General features: G+C 39.5%; 1 protein-coding gene across 1 annotated transcript; it reads left to right on the forward strand.

The window, feature by feature from the left end:
• Positions 1-358: 358 nt before the first annotated feature.
• On the forward strand, positions 359-21,457 carry LOC142399723 (cartilage acidic protein 1-like). The gene is made up of 14 exons (XM_075484297.1): positions 359-540; positions 2,790-2,986; positions 3,326-3,462; positions 6,232-6,388; positions 8,261-8,395; positions 8,529-8,671; positions 15,897-16,033; positions 18,166-18,248; positions 18,706-18,806; positions 18,894-19,062; positions 20,065-20,210; positions 20,669-20,711; positions 20,805-20,948; positions 21,203-21,457. Exons 1-14 carry the CDS (start codon positions 359-361, stop codon positions 21,316-21,318), a joined length of 1,890 nt encoding a protein of 629 aa, XP_075340412.1. The 3' UTR covers positions 21,319-21,457.
• The last annotated feature ends 1,895 nt before the right edge of the window (positions 21,458-23,352 follow it).

Consider the following 23,352-nt stretch of genomic DNA (forward strand, 5'->3'; position numbering starts at 1 on the left):
GTAGTGTACAGTCATATTTTTGTCTGAGTATAGCAGAAAACTCTCCCAATGGTATTTTCCCTGCAGTGGATTTGTAGAATTAGCAACCACGGCGTGTGTGTTGCAGTTATAGTTGCAGTTTATATTTGATTGTCATTCTCAGGACATGGTGCAGTTCATTGTGTGCTTTTCTGCTTTTTAGTGTAAGCAATTACAGCCTGTATTTTCTTAAAATGCTATTCAAGTGAGTAACAAACTAACGATACAACAAAAAACAAAATTTAGCAGATGCTAAAAGAACAAAATCCATATAAAAAAAAAAACATCATTCTGTCTTAGTTTCATGTTGCAAACAGTGTGTTTTGTTCATCAGGTGAGAATGTTGTGGCTGCTTTTGTTCCTGCCCGTCTGCTCCTCGGCTCAGCGATCAGAGCCCATGTTCTCAGCTATAACCAAGACCGTCCTTCCTCCGGACTACGAAAACAACCCCACTCAGCTCAACTATGGCGTGGCTGTTACTGATGTGGACGGGGACAGTGACCTGGAGATATTTGTAGCTGGGTGAGAAAAGCGTAGAACACCTAATGTCGCTCACAGTTAACGTAACGTTGATGTTAGCACGGTGTCATAGCTGATTTATTTTTTAATGCACAGAGCAATTTGAGTATTCTTTAACTCTTAAGAGTGACTTAAAAATGTTATACAGTTATAAGTTAAACATTAACGACAAAGGTAAAAAGCTGAGAGACAGCAAGGTGCCCTGAGGCTCACCCAACTGAGGAAAATGGATGTGATTGAAAAGAACATCATTGATGGGAACAGTTTTGCAAGCCTGCTTCTATCCAATGAAGCAGCAATGAGTGTCTTAATGTTTAACAGAATATAGATGAGCCAAAATGAGCGTGCTTACTAAATGTCATTAAGCCAAAACATCCTATTCAGCAGGTATCCCTGGCAGGAACTCATCCCAAAGCCTCATAGAGAAAGTAATTTCATCTGCCATTACAGGAACCTTCGCATGAATTGCTTCTATATAGTTTATATTACACTTGTGTTGCTGACCTTCAGTAGTCATAGTATGATTAACTTAACTTCCAAAGTTTTTTTCTTTCATCTTTAGTTTATACAAACATCTATAGCAATTAAAAGATGTTTGGAAGTTAAATAAATATTTACGTATAATTCAATCTAGTTCCAGGTTAAATTCAGCAAAATGTAAAAACTTTGCTTCATAAAAATCGTATGAATCATCAAGTTAAGCAAGTATAGATACCCCAACGAATTCTGTTCTGCATGAAATATTTCAGTTGGATTTATTTTTTGTTTTTACCTCCCCTGCTTTATATTCCAGAGGATATTAAGGATTTAACATTCTAATCAAAATCTGCCAGTTAGTACTTTTTACCTGACCAGATAAGACAAAGATGATTTAACTACGCTCACACACAACTGATGTAAAAAATGAAGAGTTAACAACAACTTTGTTACAACCAGAGAATCAACACATTTAAATTTTTTAACTTAATGATGATGATGATAAACGAGAGATTAAACTACTCCACCGCAACATCACTTCAGATTTTGATAAGCCGACATGACAGAAACATGACAGAAACTACCAAAAACTAGTGGTGATAACATAGACTTAATGGTTGTTACATAACCAAAGAAAATCTGTGTTCATCTGCTCCCTAAAATGAAAGATTCATTTTTGCACATTTTGTTTACATTAAAATAAAAACGCCCACCTCCTGTTATTCAGCTGACATGGTCGATGTGCATCTGCAGCAGAAACCATGCAGCTGCTGTAGATACAGAACTGCACACATTTATTGTCAAACTCCTGTGACAAAAGTGAAAAGTTTGACGATTACAAATTCTTTTTAACTGGTGTTATCTCTGCGTGGGGTCACTGTAACAGTCTCAAGCTGCAACCCTGATGCAGAGATGAGGAGGGAGCCACAGACAGAGCTTTGCTAGTTTCTCATTTTTAGGCATTCGTAATGATGTTGCCAGATCACCTCAGTGGATTGCTAAAATCGTTAAAACGACACATCAGCATCTGCCTGAAATGGTCTGTGACATGAAAAGGCGATAATCGTGATTGTAAAATAGGATGAGGTTGAGATGCAATATTACAAATATGTAGTGTTTCATGTGTAGTTTGAAGAGGTTTTATTTTGACCATTTTATGTGTTCATTTGAAACACTTTATATGTCTACATCTGTCAGTGGACCAGAATGCACAATAGCATAATAATTCCACCTCAGGAGAGACTTGCTGATCTCTGCAGTGACATGGAAAAAGAAATATGCTGGAGTGTCATCATGGGCAGAACTGGGGGCAATATGCTCACACTGTAAAAACACAGTTCTGAAAAGTTAGACATACAATGCTCAAAAATTATTTGATGTGTCACAATAATAAGTTCCAAAGTGATGTGTATGGAATATAGCAAATAAAGAAATGAATGAAAGAATGAAATTTAAAAAGCATGTATTTTGGCAGAAGGCTAATGTGCTCAGCATGTAGGTTTCATGCATTCATTTGCCTGCAAGTGAGTAAAAAAAAAAAAAAAATCAGAGAAGCACTTTCTCCAAACAGAACAGAGCAACTCTGCCCAAGCTCATTGAGACCTGTATGTGTAAAACTGGTGGAAGATTTAAGATTTGAGCTAATTACGGAGGGGCTTTAATTTAATTAGTTCAAAGATTAAAGCAGCTTTGTGGAATGTTTAGGCAGCATGATCAGTTACACCTCATGAACTGTTGAATATATGTAACGTTTTGCTATTTCGCCCTGTTGACAGCTACAACGGCCCAAACCTGGTGCTAAAGTACGACAAGCAGAAGAAAAGGCTTGTCAACATCGCTGTTGACGACCAAAGTTCCCCATACTATGCCCTGAGAGACCGTCAAGGCAACGCCATCGGAGTGACAGCATGTGACATAGATGGGGACGGACGGGAGGAGATTTATGTACTCAACACCAATAACGCCTTCTCTGGTACAGTACAAGCGGATGCAAATACATACAGTTTATACACACTTACACACAAGATTTTCTCATCCAGAAGAAAAAAAAAAAAGCTGGAGAAAATGTAAGCAGCCACATTTTCTTATCTCATCTGAGTCTTCATCAGATAACAGATAAGCTTTACGCTGCTATTAATCATACAGAGAGTTCCGGAGCACACACCGCCACCTCTGTCATTTCTTATTAAAACTCCTGCTTCACATATCAGCCACAGCAGCCTGCTTTTTTTTTTGTTTCCAGCGGTTCTTATGTTGTATAATGCCTCTTTACTCCACACAGTCTTTGTGAACTGTATCTCCCTGCATCAAGGTCGGGCAACATATTCTGACAAGCTGTTCAAGTTTCGCAATGGGCGCTTTGAGGATCTGCTGAACGATGATATTAACGAGCACCGAGATGTAGCCAACCCGATGGCTGGGCGCTCAGTGGCCTGTGTGGACAGAAAGGTATTGCACGCACACACGCCGAAGGGAGTACAGTATGTAGATCTGCCCCACACACATCAAATCCCACTGGAGTCTTCTGCGTACATGCACGGGTGCTTCTGTTTGTTTACCAGTGATAACTCATGCCCTGCCGACGCCACCCCTCTCAGCATGTGCTATGACAGTTCATTTGGGGAAATGGTGTGGCATTTTCTCTCTTCTGTCCATCGCACCAGTGTAATTACAGAAGCAAAGGCTCGTTTGTTTTACAGAACATCGTAGAGGGAGGGGAGTGATGACTGCACACTACTTCTTCTGCCCGGAGCATCTTCCTTCTTTCTCTTAGTCCCTTTGTTTTCTCTCCTTTTGCCCTCCTTCTGACTGAGACACTCTTTCTTTGTCTCTTATCTCACACACACGCGCAATTCTCACATCTAATCAGGGGACGGGATAAAGACGGTAATAGTGGGAAGAGGACAGCAGAGATTACAATAGAATTTTTAACCACAGTCCCATCTCACTGAGCACTGATAGGATGTGCAGGTGCCAAACAGATTGGAAAGATATCTGCTTTTAATGGTGTAATTCTTTTAGAAGAAGCCAAAGCCACACTGTGCGCTCGTGCATGCTAGTTCAAGCAGATCGACTGCTCATATTGCTTAATATGTTTTATTGGAACATATCTGGAACAACAGCAGAAGGTTACATTGGCCATTGCCAAAGCAATCTGTATCGTCAGCTGTGTCGCCAATGTGTTGAATCTCTTTTACTCATAAATAAAGTGTTATCTTTAGACAAAAGAGGTGCGTTTTTCATCCAACCATTCTGTCTCTCCCAGTCTCCTTGAAAGTGACATCCTATTATTATTCTTGTACAAACTGATGAGGGTGACGTATTGAGGGGTCTCACATCGAACTAATGGATCGGTTCACTTTGAAGGGGCTGGCAGAAGGGAATAAATGGATTTTTGAAACTGAAATATGTTCCAATAAAACAGGACAAAAAAAGGTTAATATACATTTTCTGACAACAAAAGAAAGGCATTAGAGATGGTAGCTTTTTCAGGCTCCTCTGTGATGGCTTTAAAGATTGACGGTGAGGTACATGCAGCTTTTGCACAAACATGCACTTTGCAGGAATGCGTCTCGCACTATTCATGCTGCCAATTCCAGTGACAGAAATTAGCCTTGGGTGAAGACTTATTGAAAAATCGTTGACTTTTAAGTTTGTTAAGTAACAGCCAGTGGCCTTCAGGTCTCCTATTGTAGTTCATTTTCTTAGTGTGTGTGCGTGTATGTGTGTGAAACCTCATTTATGTGACATTTACATCAACTGGACTTTTTACCTTCCTTGTTTTGTAAAAAATATCGTGAGCTCAATGCAGCTGGGAAATGGTTTGTTTTTGTGTGGTTTTGTATATGTGCATGTGTTTGTATTGATGGGAAAATATTTGGCCTGGTGGGAAAGCTCATTGGAATCAAGTGTGTAGTCTATTAGTGTGGTTCCGTCTGTGGGTTTGTGTCTGCAGGGACTCTAGCTGATAATGGAGTGTGAAATTAATCTCCAAAGGGAGGCAGAGCGAGGGAGACAGGCTGAGAAAAAGGGGTAAAGGGTAAGAAACAGTGTAAGCTGAGATAAAGGGGGACGGAAGAGGTTTGATCAGGAAAAGGTGTATTGTATTGACAAAGATGAAGAATGAGGAAACATTTTTCAAGAAAAAGTATGTTTTTTTTTTTACATATGACTAATTTGATCCTGTTTTGGTCTCATAAATACTAACGTTTTAGCAAATTATTTGCCATTTCTTTTTTTTTATCTAAAGTTGGTGTCAATAATAATAACAAGGAGACATCATGAAAACAACCCACTTATGCACTGCTCTTCTTCTCTTAAAATAGCTTTGCAGCAATGTCCAGCTTATTGATTAGCTGTGCAATGGATCTTATTTCTGTTTAATTTGATCTCTGTTTTTGAAGAAAATCTCACAAAACTCTCTTCACACTAACTGCTCGATACCAAATGCTTGACAATGACAGCAGATACTACATAGAGCTGCAAAGGAATGATTATGGAATGATTATAAGTGCACCAATTTGTAGGTGTGATACTTCAATGTTGTGTTCACGGCTGGCTCCAAAATGGCGAAAAACAAATAGAGAGATAAAGAACAGTAAACAGTTTCAAAATTATGTAAATGCATTAACCCTGATTTTGCATTATGACCAGCAGGGGGAGACTCTGTGTTTCTCTTGTTTTTCTAAACATTGTCCTGATTACTTGAGGTTCTCAATCACCAGTTATGCGTGTTTCAAAGAGCAGGATATTTATTCTATGAATTATAGTTCCATTCAGAGTAGAATATGCGCATGGCTACACTGCGATTGCTCGATGTACTTGGAAGTTACTGTGTTTCTCATCGAGATCCATTCATTCCGTTCATCGTTCATCAAGAGATTGAGATTTCAAAGCTTGAGTCCACAAACCAGCGAATGACATTGTTGCTATGTCGATCTATTTCATGCAGTTTATACAAAATACTCTGTAGATTTATGTACTCAGCACCTTTTTTATTGCTAGTCTTTGAGTTGAGTTGTCTGAAAAAAAGATGGTGTTTACTTGTGTAAAAACGCTTTTTTTTGTGTGTTTTATGAGCACAAGTAATTAGATTTTTATTACTTCTGAGGTTCAGGGGCTGCAGCAGGGATCTCAAAAACATGTGAAGGATATAAAAAAAGTTTATATGATTATAGAGCATACGATTAAATGGAAACTACATTTGTTTCTGTTCAGGGTACAGGCCGTTATGCTATCTACATCGCTAGCTACGCCAGTGGAAATGTGGGTCCTCATGCTCTCATTGAAATGGACGAGGCAGCGAGTGACCTCTCACAGGGCGTCGTTGCCCTCTCCAACGTGGCGGAGGAAGCCGGAGTCAACAAGTTAATTGGTGGGTATGAAGAACTTATGGTGGCTGTGTGAAGTAGATCAAGGTGCCACAGCACGACCGGACCCTCAGTGAGATTTATACTGACATCAGCAGAGGTGCTTGTACCTGTTGTCCCCATAGAGTTTGAATTATAGGACTTTAGTATGCAGAGGAGGCTTGTCAAGGAGTATGAGGAAGCTGGAAAAGTTCCAGGTAAGAAGAAATGATCAAGGGACAGGAAAAAAGAGGACTTGTGGGCTCTTTTGGCTTTGTCAGCTGTTAATCTCAAAGTCACAGGGCACCTCCCTGGAAAGGGTTTTACAGACATACATCAGACCATATCAACTGCTCAAAGATGGCATCTATCACAGCTTTACATAGTTTTCCTCAACACTTTCATATGCAGCTATATGAGAAAATCTCATCAATTTTCATCATTATCAACAAGAAAGGCTGTACATCCTGTGGGAGTTGAACATTTTTAATCGAGAATGCAAGTTGATGGCACTATTTTACATTATTATTTATTATAAATCCAGTAAAATCAGTGGTTAGAGATCAGCAGCTTTAGTTAACAAAGTTTTGCTGAGAGGTAAAATGCACACTATATTGCCGTCATGGCTCTGCGTGTCCTATATGTATATTTTGTTAGCAAAATTAATGAAGACCAAGATGTCACATGAAAAAAAAATCCATCTTTTTGACTATCTTCTGAATGAATAAATGTACAAGTATGAATAAAGTGTCTCTCATCACAGGCTTTATCTGATTCTCATTTTGATTTGCTGCAGTATTTAAAGGTTTTACACAATCTATTGACTTAATATTTTTGATATTTTTTTGTCTACTAACCCTAATCCTAACCCTTCTGATTTTGAGTGCTTTATGTTGTTTCAACAGACAATACAATATTGATATATATATATCTACACACATATATATCCAAACTGACTTTTGAAAGAAAGAAAAAATCTGTGACATTTTAACCACTGAAAAGTCCTTTATACAAATGATCCAGTAAGTTTGGAAAATGGGAGATGACTTTATGTTTGAGAGCAGCAGAATGAATCTTCATCTTCTTTGGTCTTTTTACATGAAGGACATCATCTGATCCACGAGGGAGCTGGCTCAGAATTACTGTGAATAATGTACGGTAGATGGCTTTGTCGTCAAACTGCCGTTAATCGGGGCAGAGGGACAGCCAGGGAAGTTGTATATCTGATGGTTACATATCTCTTGAGAGACATTAGTGGTTTATGGCTGCAGGGGGCGAGTGATATTTGTCTGGCCTGATGGAGCAGCCCAGTAAATCAGGACCAAGTCCTGGCTCACAGCACTGACTCCACATACACGAAGGGCAATCAAAGCTCTTTCAACTACATAATTAAACTCTGCTGGTCTGAGATGAAACACTTTAGTGAGATACTTCACTTTATAGAAAGTCATTGGAAAATCCTGTGGTGATATTGAGAGTGTACTGAGCAGCCACAGAGATCTTTTCAAAAGGAGAAATTTACTGTTAGGTTTTGGTTGATGCAAAACATTCTCAAGATGTAGTGCACCGCTGTGCTTGTGTATTTGTTTGTGCTTGTGCTTACACAGAAGGTGTATTTACCTGTGTTTGTGTGTATGTTGCGCATCAGAGTCAGTGTTTGTGTGTATGTTGCACATCAGAGTCAGTGTTTGTGTCAGCAGAAAGACTCTCCATGCTCAGAGCAAATGGCTCGGAAAGACAGTAATGATCTCTTGCCATTCACCTCTGTTATGGAGCTGATTTCTCTTCCTCTGCTCCCCACATCGTTTCACTTATCGCGCTTCCTTTTTTTTACTTGACTCTCCCTCTGTTTGGCTGCCTAATTTTATCTTACTGCCTCGCCTTGTTTCACCGTGCAGGGGGGAGAGGCGTTGTGGTGGGGCCCATTGTCAGTCAAACTCTGTCAGATGTCTTTTGCGACAATGAGTACGGATCCAACTTCCTGTTCAGGAATAATGGAGATGGAACCTTTACTGATGTGGCACAGCAGGCTGGTAAGAGCACGGGTAGTTTAATAGAGCAGAACCTTGTAGTTCATTCTTGACATATCATATGAATCTGGTGTAGAAACAATACACAAGAAAGGCTTTTTTTTGTATAACAGAGCAAATCAGCCTATGATTTTAGGTGTTGAGGACCCCATGCAGCATGGAAGAGGGCTGGCTCTGGCAGACTTTAACCGTGATGGAAAGACAGACATTGTCTATGGGAACTGGAATGGACCCCACCGCCTGTACATCCAGCTGAATAACCGCAAACAGAAATTCAAGGTTAGTCCCCGACATATTTTATCAACACAACATGCATGAAAATCCAAACACCCTTTTTTCCCCTCTGTCAGTATTGGCTCAGTTTGCATGTTGGTTTAGACCTGATTCAAATGTACATATTTGAAAGCTCTGGTTGCACAGACAGTCAAAACACAATGACTAGGGACTTACAGTTGTACATATACAGTAATGTAAACATTGTGTGGGCATCCACATAAAAACATTTGAAAACAACTTTAGTTGGAAGTTGGAGACTGATAATCTCAATTGATTAATATGTAGGAAAGGGAAACAAAGATCAGATTTGAAAAAAAAAACAACTATATATACATTTACAAGTAGGGTCAGTTTTCAGTTTCACACAGAACAACATAGTTATTACATCAGTAGGCGGACAGCAGCTAAGCTACGGAAAGTTTAGCAAAAAAGGAAATGTGGATTTAAAATGTAGTTTTGAAACTGAAAAGGTCTTTGACGTGTCTTTGAATGTGCATAAGCATTCTTTTAGTCAGATTTATGAAGCTTTGCATACGTATGGTTCTCTTTCATAGATCTTGATCATTGAAAAACTATACCCACGTGCACAAACCTCACTTCCACTTCCTTACTCCCCATTTGCACATGAATACATTATTTGTGCTCACGCCTGCGGCCTGTCTGTGTGGAGTTTGCATGTTCTCCCTCTGTATGCGTGGATTTTCTCCAGCTTCCTCCCACCGTCCAAAAAACATGCATCTTAGGTTAATTGGTGCCTCTAAATTGTCCCGAGGAGTGTGTGTGTGGTTGTTTGTCTCTACAGGCACGCCGCTCAGGCCGGGAGATTGGACCGAAAAACAAAAAGTTTTCAGTGCAATCTGTTGGTTTTCTTAGCTAGGAAATTGTTTTTGAATTGGCTCTATATGAACGAATTGGATTATTTTATGAATTATGATTATTATTAATTAATTGAATTCCAATTGGCTTGAATTGGACTTACTATATAAGTGCCTTGAGATGACATTTGTTGTTTTTGGCGCTATATAAATAAAAATGAATTGAATTGAATAGGTTCCAGCCCCCCCCCAAACCTAAATTGGATTAATCGTGTATAGAAAATATATGCATGGACATTATTTGCCTCACAGCTAAACAGGCATGACAGTAAAGAAGAAGCACATTTTTATCAAATTTAAAACTGAGATGCTCGCAGGGTTGGGGAGTAACGGATTACATGTAACGGCGTTACGGTAAAAGGATACAAAATAAAAGTAACTGTAATCCGTTACAGTACAAGCAAAAACGATGTACTCAGATTACAGTTACATTCAGTGAGAATGGGGGTTACTTAACAGGATTACAATTTGTGCGAGGTTGCAGTGACAGAAGTACAGAGCGGCAGGGTCGGACTGGGGAAAAAAAATCGGCCCTGGCAATTTTCCCCGGGACCAGCCCCCCCTCAGTATTAATTAGTATCTCCAATCTAATTAAATAAAAATAAAAAAACGAGCACAGACCGCTCATACAGTCAATGGCATGTACCCATAGAAAAAATACACACTCACACACACATCACACAACCTGACTATCGGCTAACAACCATGATCAGTAACCTACACAAACCCAGACACATAATGGCTCGGCGGCCAGCAATCGGATAAACCAATGAAGTGAATCAATCCTGTGAAAGAATGAAAACAAGTGAATGAAACCTGCACTCACCCATTATGAAGTTAACTCTGCCAGCCCCATACTCTTGCCCCTGCTCAGCCAACTCCTTGACGTCGGGTATGGTTGCTAACGTTACGGCGGCTAGCATTAGCAACGAGGCTGCTAGGCTTGCTAAATCGGTAAGCATTAGGCTACTGAAGAAAGCTAGTCTTTTTAGCTACGTTATATTATCATCTTTCTTCTCGGCTATAAGTTAACCTTTGTTTACGGCCACTGGCCATAACCTGACGCGCTAGCTGTCAAATCACCGGAAGTTTTCACCGGAAGTACTGGCGCACACACACAAGCAAGGGTGTGCAAAGAAAAATAAAATGTGATGTAAAAGTCTTACTTTGCTGATTTATTACTAAAGTAGAGCACTTCATTGTCATTGCACATGTATTAATGAAATGCAGTTTGGCATCTTATCAAGTGTAACGCGTGCAGATGTATAGCATGCAGTATTTAGAGATAAAATGCAGTTATTTACAGCTAGTGTAAGGAAAGATGGTTAATAGATATGTGCAGAATAGATCAATTACCTAGAGAAATGCATGTATGTGCAGAGAATGTATAATGTAGTTATGGCAGTACAATGAAAAGAAAAATATCATGGTATAAATAAATGTGATAAATACAGATGGAATCATACAGATAATATACAGATTATCCTATACCATAAATAGGTAAAAGTAATCCAAAAGTAATCCAAAAGTAATTAGTTACATTACTTTTTTTTAAGTAATCCAAAAAGTTACACTACAATTACATTTTAAACAAGGTAACTTGTAACTGTAACGGATTACATTTTTAAAGTAACTTCCCCAACACTGCTCGTCAGTGAAGCAAAGACTAAGGAAATCAGTTTAATGTGATGATTAAGTTCTGTAATCACTCACAGAAGAAAAACTGCTGAATTAATAAAGTAACAAGCGATCAGCTCTCTAAGTTCAGAGCAAAGGCCTTACAGAAGTAAAAAGAAATCGTCGGATCATAAACCAGGGGCCAAAATGCGCATCACCTCGGGGCTACAGTGGAGGACCAACAGCTCCTGTTTGATCTGCACTGCATGAGCGCACAGCCTGTACAGTATATATTCTGTAAGATAATCAGCAGGGAGACATGGATGCACAGATGGTATGTTTGCTGTTTTCTTAAAGAATCCTGCGTGAGACTACGAGACAGTCTGCTCCCAGAGAATAAGTTTTTCATCTTTAAAGGCTTATTAAAGAGGTTTTCCAATATCATTACATATGAAGCATGGTTGTAGACAGTTATCACAAGCACAATTTGTCACAAGGTCGATGATATGGAGGACCCAACTGTGGGAACAGCAATCGAGAGGGAATAGTTGTATAACAAATCATTTCATTGAAAGAAAACAAATGAGTAAATCTGGCAAAGCTTCTCACACTATAAGGAGACTATATACTGTGGGGAGACTGATTAGTGAATGAGTACAGCTGAGGGTAATGAACACAGGTTAAGGCAGTGAAGCTGACAGGAGAGAAACTGAGGGAGCTGTGGGTGAAAATGTAAAACAAGAATTAAACTGAACTGAGGCAAGACCAGATTAACTGATCAAAGTAGAAACTAACAATTACAAAACACGACTGTAACTAAAGGATACTGAAGAAAGCTGATAACAAATCAATAACCGAGAACAAGACCAGAGAACCACCAAAGAGAAACTATGAACAAAAAGACATATCAAGACGACAGCAAAAACCCTAATAAAAACGGATGACTAAATAACTGACAAGAACTACACAGAAAAGCATGAACAAACCAAGATAAAAAATTTCACATACCATGACAGCTACTATAAATAAGTGTATACTGTGTAAAAATCCCTTTCATACTGAGCAATCTCAGTGAAATGATTTGTTTCCACCTCGTATTGGGTTACATTGATGTAAAACTGAGTGTATGCATGGCCTGGAGAATATGAGAGGTGCGCACATCTTCATGTGCATTCTTTTGCATATTTTTTCTTTGTAAATATTATTTTGTATGGAGGAAAAGGCATACAGGTTGTGAGGAAAAATGTGTTCAGTGATTTTCCCAAATCACAAACATCCTATCATCTTTTGAGCTATCACATGCAGAATATTCTACTTGCTTATCATCTGTCAGACATATATCTGTTCCATAAATATGTATTATACGGAATGTTTATGATGTCAGCCAAGTTGGCCAATTACTTGCCAGGTAAATACATTTTGAAATGAATTTGAATTACCAGAAAGAAGAAGGAGCATGTATATGAGGCTTGGTTAGATCTCGCTTGGCTGTGTCACAGAGTCAAAAATGACACAGCTGATCGAAATGGGACAATATTTTAGTGCAAGCTGCCATTTCAAAGAATGGTGTGATGCACTCATATTCACAACATTGGGCCCTAAAACACCCTGTAACTTCTTCAGGCCTTCCCAAATACACTTTTCTCTGATCAATCAGTGAGGTTGAGTTCAACCAGTCATCAAATTGTCATCAACTGGTTCCAGTGAACCAACACTTGCAAGAATGATTTTCTTTAGATGAAAGAATAAAAGTAGAGTTCCTCTCACCAGAATCACCACGGCTGATAAAGTTCTGATAAAGAGTTCTTTTCAGTAGGATTCTGGACAATTAACCACAAAAATCAGATATGAAAGGGGACTTTTCCATTGATAAAACGCACGTGCTGATGAAAATCTCTTTCCACACAACAATACTCAAATCACTTGTTGTGTTTCTTGGTCGGGCACTTTTTCTTCCTTTTTGTTGTTTTTTGGTTGTTTCTTTTAAACTAGGAACCCTCTTACTGTAAGGTGACAGTTCAGCACTGTCACCTTACAGTAAGAGGCACCACACCACCACCGTGGAGCCCTAAAACAATGCAATACACATAAAGTTACTTTATACATACAAGAACGGATCCCTGTCAGGGCAATATTGTACAATAATGACTTTTTCAGGATTTAGTAAGATGAGGCAGACAAGTAAGATTACATAAAGATCTCACTGACATGGTGGAAAAACATTGTAAGATTTTGATTGATATTGCTCACAAGACAACACAATTTTTTTGGTGACACTGACAGAATGGCAGGTTTTAGAAGTATGATTGAAATGTTTCTGGTAGACTACCACTGTGTAATGTAGTTGTGATGTTTCATGAGATACTTTATGTCTGCTTCAAAAAATGAGTCAAATGCGTTTAAATCTGACTTTCTACGGGTAAGTAATATAAAACACTGAATTATGCATTAACATTTCAAATGATTCCACATTTTCCGATATTCACACACTCCCTGATGTAAAAGAAATCATCAGTCGTAGTCAAATGGAAGATACTCAGATCTGACTTCATTTTGAAGGTTACACGTTTCACTGGAAATCACACGTGCATTTTATTTCGTTTACTCTTGGGTGAAAAATAGTTGCAATGAAAACTGCTCACAGGCGGAATATCGAGAGTTACCAGCATTCATTGATCATATGCAATCTAAGTGTTTAATGATTCACCCCATCAAATAATCTATTATGGCTGCTGAAGTGGAAGTTTCAGAGAGAGAATGTTGGTCTCTATTCTTCCAAAAATCAATGTCTAATGAGCAAGCTGCACAAAAACAACAAATCTCATCTATTACCTATGTGAATCACAATGTTATCAGTCCTAACAGTTGGCTAATGAGTTAGCACCACTCACCGCTGGCCCCACTTTGGGTTTAAGTGGTATTTAAAGACGCATGGGTGGTGATTTACTCAATCAATAATTCTACGGTCCACCCCTGTGAGACAGCCAGAAATGTGCATCTGTTTGTGTTTTACCTTTACGAGCCGCAGAGAGCGAGATGGCCCGTGCTGTGTGTAAATCTGCAGAGGTTTCATGCTCAGTGATCTACCTGTCACCTCCTAAACCCACATCCTTTACCGAAGACATAAACGTCACAGGAGGCATCTTTATAGGGGTCAAGTAAAGGGTTAATGTGTGACGCTTAGCCCGGAGACAGTTCCATCAGAGTGACACACACACACGCGCGCGCTTACTACTACACACACTCGCTGAAGACAAATTGAATTAGCGGGCCAATTTATTTTTTTTCTTTCTTTCTTTTTTTTTAAAACCAAATTTGTTAAATCACAAGCCCAGAACACCGTTTCACGTGCACAAGCTGACACTTCCAATAGCCATGTTGACCTTTGGCACACATAATGAAGCTGTTGTATCGGTTCAGTAAACCGCCAATTAAATTGGGCTGAACCAGCAGCTTGCCTTGTGGTGGAAAGTGCCGACCTGTTTATGCTTTAATTAAAATCTATTGGGGAGGTTCTCCTTGAAGTAGGTTTAACACACACATGAGTGCAACATCCCCACCCATCCACAGTTTTTTTTTATTATGGATTTTAAATTAGAAAAGCTAGGGACACTTACTCAATTTTAGGTGCAAAAAATATTTAGAATTTTCACAATTTGTTTTTTGGTATGTAATTTGATTGACATAAGAAATAAAAAAAATCCTTATATAGTTATAAAATGGACTGAAGTTGATCCATAGTTAGATTCTTTGCATGAATAAAATTTTAGACTAAATGCTGATCTTAGTTTCCAGGCTCAGTCCAGTTTTGTTGAGTCTTTTTTCTTTCAGTGCATGCACTTAGGGGTAATATATAGTAAATGCAGAGCAATCCCTGTCTTCCTCCCTCATGGCTTCAGATGGCCATCCCCTCTCCTTCACCTGAGAATGAGAAGGTCACTGTGGGCGGCTCCCCACCCCTGCAGCTTTATGAGCCTTATAATTAAAACAGGGAGTAAATACTGGGGGAAGTGAAGAGCTGCTCTATAACTCTTTCCTGACTTATCACTGTGTCACTGAAGCGGGGAGATATCTGTTACTTTCTCATGCAAAAAAAACTCCTCTGCTCTTTAGACTTTTTTTTTTGGGGGGGGGGGCTTGTGTCTACTTTTCTCATGCCAGAGGATGTAAAAAGGCTCGTTGTTCTTATCTTTGGGGTTTAGATTAAACTATTAGCCAGGGTCATCGGACTCAAGGACTGGACACTGATTATTGATGGACATGTTTGCTGTAGAGACTGAACTTATGCCCCCCAGGTTATTTAGCAGCCTCTCAAGCCAGATGATAACAGCAGGTTCTAGGAAACTGCATTTTGAAGAATTCTCATGTGCTTTCATAAGCCTAGAGAATAACTAAAAGGATACTTATGGTGGTCATGCGACTGCAGTTTTGATAATAGATTATCGGAAACCTAAAGAAAGACAATAACACCAAAATGCATTTTAAAACTGCATTCAGTGAACCCGAATTAACAAAAAAAAAAATATATATATCTACCGTTATTTAATGAAAAAACGAGCAGTTGAGTTGTTACGTATTTGCCCTGAAGATGTACAAATCTATTATAAGCATTGTGGATTAATACAGGTCGAGGTGAGATCGGAATCAGGCTATAACTTCTAAATTTCCCCAATAATATAAGTATGAGTGTATTTTTGTTTTACTTATGTATGTATTTGTCATGTATTATTTCTAAGGACATAGCCTCCCAGAAGTTTTCCATGCCATCTCCGGTCCGAACCGTCATCGCTGCAGACTTTGACAATGACAACGAGCTGGAAGTCTTCTTCAATAACATCGCCTACAGAGGCCCCTCCGCCAACAGGCTCTTTAGGTACTGACAGAAAAAAATATGATACACACACACACTTACAAGTGCATATGCAGATGGCAGTAAGTTTTAACAGCGGTTTGATGATGAGGTTAATGGACTACTCTTGAATCTTGATTTAATATTCTAAAAGTGAGCTCGGAAGCTGAGGAGAATTTAAAACTCCCAGCCAAGGATACTTATCTAGTCTGGCATCCCGCCTCCTCCTCCTGCTCCACACATGAATGAATCTTTCATTAAGACAGTTTTAGGTCTCTTTTTTGGCTCGTGGTTAACTTTCCTCTCTTGATAATATTAATGAACTCAGCCTCCAAAATGTAACCTGCGATACATATCAGTTTATTTTTAGTGGAGGATCCATCCTGTCTGAATAAACATCTGATTTGGCATATTTGTGCCAACAGGATTTAGATTTGCATAAATGTTGAGTTTCAATAATCAGTTTACGTGCCGGAGATTTCCTGGATCAGAATATTCTGGCACACCATCTGTCTGCTCCGACCCGGGTCACTGCTTCACAACCTGCTATTGTCTACTATGAAGACGAATCAGCTAATTATTCCTCTCTCTGACACTGAAAGAAAAAGTTAAAAAAACGAAAAAAAAAAAAAACCTGCTTAAACTGTTGTGCCCAAGCTAATTAATTCATTACAACTAATCAATTATTAGCTGAGCTTAGGGTGTTAACAGACAGTAATAGCACATTAAGTGCAGTAAGATTCCTCTTTTCATCTTATGGAAAGCTGGATGTGAAGATATACATAAAGTACATGATAACAGGTAATGCAGATGATTTATTCCAGTGTTTTTCTGCAGATGTCAGTTTAAAGTTAAGTCATACATACACAGAGGACAAGTCCAGTCAAATAAGAACACAAAATAATAGTCTGACAGGTGTTGAAAATCCTTTAAAAAGGTTAGATTTTAATGTCACAATTTTAAAGTATGAAAAGTGCTTGGAGCTGGTTAAAATTTCAATTGTAAATTGAGTTGGTGGCTGGCTTTTAAACTTCTACTTTGTTGTAACTTGCCTCCTTCTCATGATTTTGTCTTTTAAAGCCCATGTAGATGATATCAAAAACTAAAAAAAAATGTATATTATTTTAATCTAATGCATTAATAAGTGTAAGTAATTTAGCTTCAATTAATATTGTATTAATGGCAGATGTTAGGCTTTGGGGATCATCCGTTCATCAGATCATCTGGTTGCCTTTTTACTATCCTTCAAGAGTAATTTGCCTTTTGTTCGTATTTGTTCAGTTATGGTTATAGACTTTAATGCCACCTCCCCTGCTCTCATATTTTTGGTTTAGTTCATTTGCCACAAAAAAGACAGAACACAAAACAAAGTTATGAATGAAGTTGAATGAAAGCAGTGTAATAGTCATCAATAACAAATTTTCTATAGATATAAAAGTTATTTTTGGCCAAAATAAATATTTAGTGAAAATCTGATTTTATTGTAGCTCTAAGCACACTACCATCTGATTTAAGTGAAATTCTACTTTTCAATATTTATTATGTACATATAGTATGTTTACCAAAAGACTGGTATGACTTCAAATGATTGGATATTCCATCTTCTGAGGTAGTAATTGTATGGTGATGGAAAAAGAGTGAAAATGCTTCTTCAGCGCTTGATACCGAATGAAGAAAATGTTTAGAATTAAAAGGAAATTGAGAGTTTAAAAAAAAAATATCAGCAATGGTTTGTTTCTCGACATTTGTCAACTATTTTAAGTCTCTTGTTGTTTTTTCTTAGTTTCGGATTTATAAGCTGCGTGAGTTTTCTTTATTAATAGAATTTGAAACAAACTAAAAGAAGAATTGAATGTAAAAGTTACAATATAGACACATATATATAGAAAATATTTGAATTGCAAGACTGTTTACATCTTTTATACATCAAATCTTGATTCTTAGTAAAACTAGTACTGTATTTGCCAAAAGAATATAGTTAAAAAAATGTTTTTTTTTTTAAACAGGTAAAAGTTTACATAAAGTCCCTCAAAACTACACATTAAGCACAATACTTGAGTAAATCAGCTTAAGTATATGGTAAACTTTTGTTATTGTAGGTGCTGAGGTGTTTGGCAGAGATTTTCTGAGATATTTTTGTGCCGTTGTCGCGATAGGGTGAGCAGGAGAGAACACGGGGACCCCCAGATAGAAGAGTTAAATGTTGGGGAGGCTGCAGAGCCTGAGGGGCGAGGAACTGGTAAGCATGGCAAAACATTAACAATTCACAACATGCACTCAACAAGCACTTTCTTTGATCCACCAATGAAATTTTATGGAATCCAACACAGCTTTGCCATGAATAACACTTTCATGAAACTTTGACATGACTGTCAAAACGGTGAGAATACTGCTTTATGTTTTCATTGATGGGGTCGTAGTGGGTGGTGGTGTACTAAAGTGGTACATTACACCACCAACTCCTGCTATGATCTCTTCAATAAACACAAAGTGTATCTCATATCTGCTGTTACTGCATCAAACCATTAGATGGCATCAGAGCTCTACGTAGGATTTGAGTTTCCTCTTAAGCTTCCGTTCCACATTATTGGTGCCATAACAATTGCATAATATCCGTATTTCCCAACATGAGGATGGTGAATGTTGTGAAGGGTGTTTCCTTGAGTGATTAGCCACATCATGTAATGGGTCTTCAGGAGCCGCTGTGACAGATTTTGATGGTGACGGGCGTCTGGAACTGCTGGTGTCTCATGGTGAAAGTGCAGCTCAGCCACTCTCTGTGTACAAGGTCAACCAGGTGAGTGTGTATGTTCCAAATAACACTTGACACTCAGTAGGTTGAGTCCTCTTTAGCCAACTTTTCTTCATTCTACCTCTGTGTTAGGGCCTTACTAACTCGTGGCTGCGAGTGATACCTCGGACCAAGTTTGGTGCTTTTGCCAGAGGAGCTAAAGTGGTGGTGTACACAAAGAAGAGCGGCCCACACACACGGATTATCGATGGTGGCTCAGGGTACCTGTGTGAGATGGAGCCTGTCGCCCACTTTGGACTCGGTAAGACCAAATGCAAAGAGCCATACAAATATGCAGAGATCAAACTTCTCAGCTAACCACACCTGATCCTCTACAGTGTTTCCACTAAAAAGTGTTGAATTCTATTTGTGAATAATGGGTGTGTTGTTTTTCGAAGTATTATGTGCTCATTTAAATTAATCCAAAAATGAAATTAAAGGAAGCTTTCATGAAAATTAAGTTTTCGACTTGTGTTTACTGAAGAATAGGGAGGTAATAAAACAGACAGAATTAGGTTGAATACTTTAAGCACTGCAGAGAGGAGCAGTGAGAACGAAAAGGAGAGCATGTGGAAATCATCGCTTGATTACTTTCAGCCTGATTAGGCACCCATAGGAGCAAAAACTGTCTGGGGTAGGGAGCTGTGTAGACAAAGCCAGCAGAGGGGGACAGGTGCTGCAGCTGGAAGCCAGCCTGGATTGTGAGCAACAAGCTCCCTGTCTCCATTCGCCTCCCCGGGGACAATCAGCTGGTGGTTGTCCAAGCCTGGTAGGCCACCCACTGCTGCTTGCTGGCCCTGCTCACTTGGAGACCATCCAATCACACATCAGACGCACTAACAGTGTAGGAAGTTACACGGTTGTAGCTTCACAAAAGACGTCCAGACTTTAGAACAGTGATGGACATTTGAGATAGACTCACCACCACTAAATGAGAGGGTCATGTGGGTGCAGAACAGGTGAAATCATCTTTGGCTCCCGGGCAGCACACCTGTCTGGCAGGGTAACTGAAGATCTGTTTACATTAGAAATGCCACTTTAATTAAGGGCCACAGAGGGCCTCAGGAGACGAGCTTTCTCTGTGCCTGATTAAAGCAGTTAATGGAGGGAAGAGAGTGCCACTGTGTCTGCACAGAATGTGAGTCAGTGAAAAAGATAAAGGTGGAAGATTCATGACTACCAACTGTATGCATTGTTATGTATGACCCCACATTAATCATTCATTTGTGTGTCCTTCTATCCTGAATGATCCCCACCTGAACAGGTAAAGATGTGGCCACAAATGTTGAAGTGTACTGGCCAGATGGCCACTCAATAGCCCGACCTTTGGACCCTTCAGAGATCAACTCTGTGTTGGAGATTCATTATCCAAGAGATGAGGATGAAGTCACTCCCACTGTTGAAATAGAGGTACGGAAACAGTTGTCAAATTTATCTTTGACCCACAAAAAGATAGTTGTATTCTGTAGAATTGGCTTAGTCCTAGCAACAACAACACAGCGCTGGTGTGTTTGTTAACATAATTTGCATTTGCATCTGTAGTTCCTCAACAGAACAGGTGCAAGAACCAAACCAGTTCTCTGTTGTGCGAAAGGCAGCAGCAGGATCCGAAATAATTTGAGTAGTCAGTGTCTTAACTGCAGAAGACAATGGTCAGTGTGCTCTCAGTTTGTGGAAAATCAAGTTTACTTATGGATCCACGATCCGTTGCAACAGGTCCAGGTTGCAACACTGCGATGTAACAAAGATAACTTTACACAGACTCAGTTCAACTAACAGTCTTAAGTCAAAGCGATTACACTAATTTTCACTGGGATTGTTTTATGAGATGGTAAAGATTCTTGCTTCATACTGACTGTGTCTTACAGTGTGGTCACGGCTTTGCTCTGAATGAAAATGGCCGTTGCACAGGTAAGCTGAAACATTTCCCTCACCTCTTGCACGCTGTCTCCTTGTTTAAAACTCCTCAAGTGTCTTTGCCTTTCCCACCTCCCCCTCCTTCAGATAAAGATGAGTGTACCCAGTTCCCCTCTGTGTGCCCCTCTGACCGCCCTGTGTGCACCAACACCTATGGCAGCTATAAGTGCCGCACCAAGAAGAGATGCAACCAGGGCTTTGAGCCCAATGACGATGGGTCAGCCTGTGTGGGTGAGTAGTCCAGACAGACTTAGCTGGATTACCAAGCTCAGGAGAACAAAGGAAGCACTGCCAGAGAATGAGATGTGTTAAGCTGCCTTAATTACAGTGGTTTTGAGTAAAGGCTTAGATGTGCTAGCATTCCTCTGACTGTGTCCCCTCTCTGCACCCACTGTCTTGCATGACTGACTCCCCCGTGTGAACAAAGTTGTCTTTTAGCCATGCTAACTAACATTTTACCACTCTCTCCTCCTCCATCTCTGCAGCCCAGGTGGCTTACTTTGGGGGCACGCGGTCTTCTGGGGAACGTAATGCTTTCCACAGTCTTTCTTTCTCTATGCTACTCCTCATCTCTACCCAACTGCAGACAGGACTGCTGTAGCTGTCACTGCTTTCTTCCTTTCTTCACTGTTGAACGAGGATGTACAGAAACTCTCAGCGCAAACTTTTCACAAAAAAATATCCCCTCCCTCCCTCCTCTATGGATCTCTGCTGTCTTTTTCCATCAATTATTTACAGCTATGCCCCTTCGTCACTGCTGCTGTCACCTCTTGGCTCCCGGCCCCCGCCGGACTAATAAGAAACAAACAGGGAGCATGCTTGCTGGGAGCCACAGGAATCAGAAGTAGCTGTATCACTTGCGGAGCCCTCATGTCATCACCTGGCACTTTATCTTAGCAGGACCTGAATTGAGGCCAAGTCAATAAGTAGAGCTCCAGCTCAACCACTGCACATACAGGAACAGATCCACTGTCTCCACAGAACAAATTCATTAGAGACACGCTGAGGTCCCATCTGTCTCTGCACCATGCTACTATGCTGATCCTCAAATCACTCTCATTCTTATTATGGGTTTATTGGGATGCTGAGGAGAACCAAGCAGAAGGTTTTGTGCGTGTATTAATGCCTTTTTGTGGGTGTGGTGTGTGTGCATGCGTGCGCTGGGTCCAAAGAGACAGTCAGGTAGAGGAGCATACGGCAGACCATCTGTCTACGATGGGTGCTATGTATGAATAATACAATAGCACAGAAAAGAAGGTAGACATATGGGTATGTGTGAATAAGCACACAGAGATGTTTTTGTTTATCATGTGTATTGTAGCCAGAGAGTGTACTTGATGCGAACACCCAAAAAAGTGATGAGCTGGTGTCAAGAACATGAAGACAAACGGTAAGAGAAAAGCACCAAAAACAAATCCATCAATAGGTTTGACGTGGGCCTGGTATCATTTTGTACACACTAGAATCAAATGATTGGCTCAGTATGTGATAATAAGCTGCCATTCTAGATTAAAATGGACAAATTTAGTTTTTAAGCTCATTTAAATGAATAAATTTCAATAAATTTTTACTGAAAACTTAAAAAGCAGAGGGTGGTGATGTTCCATATTTTTTAAAAGAGCACAATCACTTACGCACCACTCTCTTTATCTTGTCCCAACCTCTCGACCCACATCAAAAAATTCATTAGGTGATAAAAGAGTAAATTGTGTTTATACTAGAAACTAATGTGAGCTGCAGACTTTACGCTTTAAGCCATATATGTGTGATTGAGACTAATTTGAATATACTGTGAGTCGGCACGTGTCACTGAGAAAATGTGTTTAGATCATTGGTGTGTTTCTAATTATGGAATTGCACAGAAGATCTGTTAGTACCTGCAATAGGATCAATTAATTTGTCATGTTGGTGTTTCTAATGGCTTAAAGGGGTATATTATTAAGGTTTCTCAAGTTACAACCTTTGCAAAAACTCTTACATAATACATCCCTGTTATTTTCTTTGGGGCTGCGTTGGTCTGAAAAATGTGTCATTCAGTGAGCTCATCAGATGCACAGGGTATTGTTATGGTCACAGTACAAGCTTTACATCATGCTGCAGTTGTTGTACCTCAGAAGAAGGATAACCAATTTGTTTTGCTCTTTTCTTCTAACATTTTCATCTGGAGAATTCAAGAATTAAGCTAATAATGCTCTACCAGTACTAATTTGTTTTCTAGTCACAAGTATTCAATTCTGTGTTCCACTTTTTTATAGAAGCAGCATCAAATGGCACATACCAGCGCAGCACCAGAAGCCTCCACTGCCAAAGCAAACTCGCAAACGTTGGTGAATTGTTAACCATGTGAGCAACCGATCTTAATGTTAGCATCTAAAACAAAATACAGAAATGGTCCGACAGGGTGGCCCAGGGTTTATCAAGCCCATATGTGACAGAGAATTTACGATGTGATCTGGACTCAGATTTGAAGTTTCTTCAGTGTTATTTGCTGTGCAGTGCTTTAACAACTTGGGCCAGATCAACACATGACTCATGACAAGATTCTGCCTAAATGAAAGATCAGTACCAACTGGCTGAACTGCAGACGAGGGAAATGTAAGTATTTGAGAATAAAATTGCCAGCCAAGTATTCTTC

Source organism: Odontesthes bonariensis, chromosome 2 (assembly GCF_027942865.1).
Source record: "Odontesthes bonariensis isolate fOdoBon6 chromosome 2, fOdoBon6.hap1, whole genome shotgun sequence".
Classification (NCBI taxonomy): Eukaryota; Metazoa; Chordata; class Actinopteri; order Atheriniformes; family Atherinopsidae; genus Odontesthes; species Odontesthes bonariensis.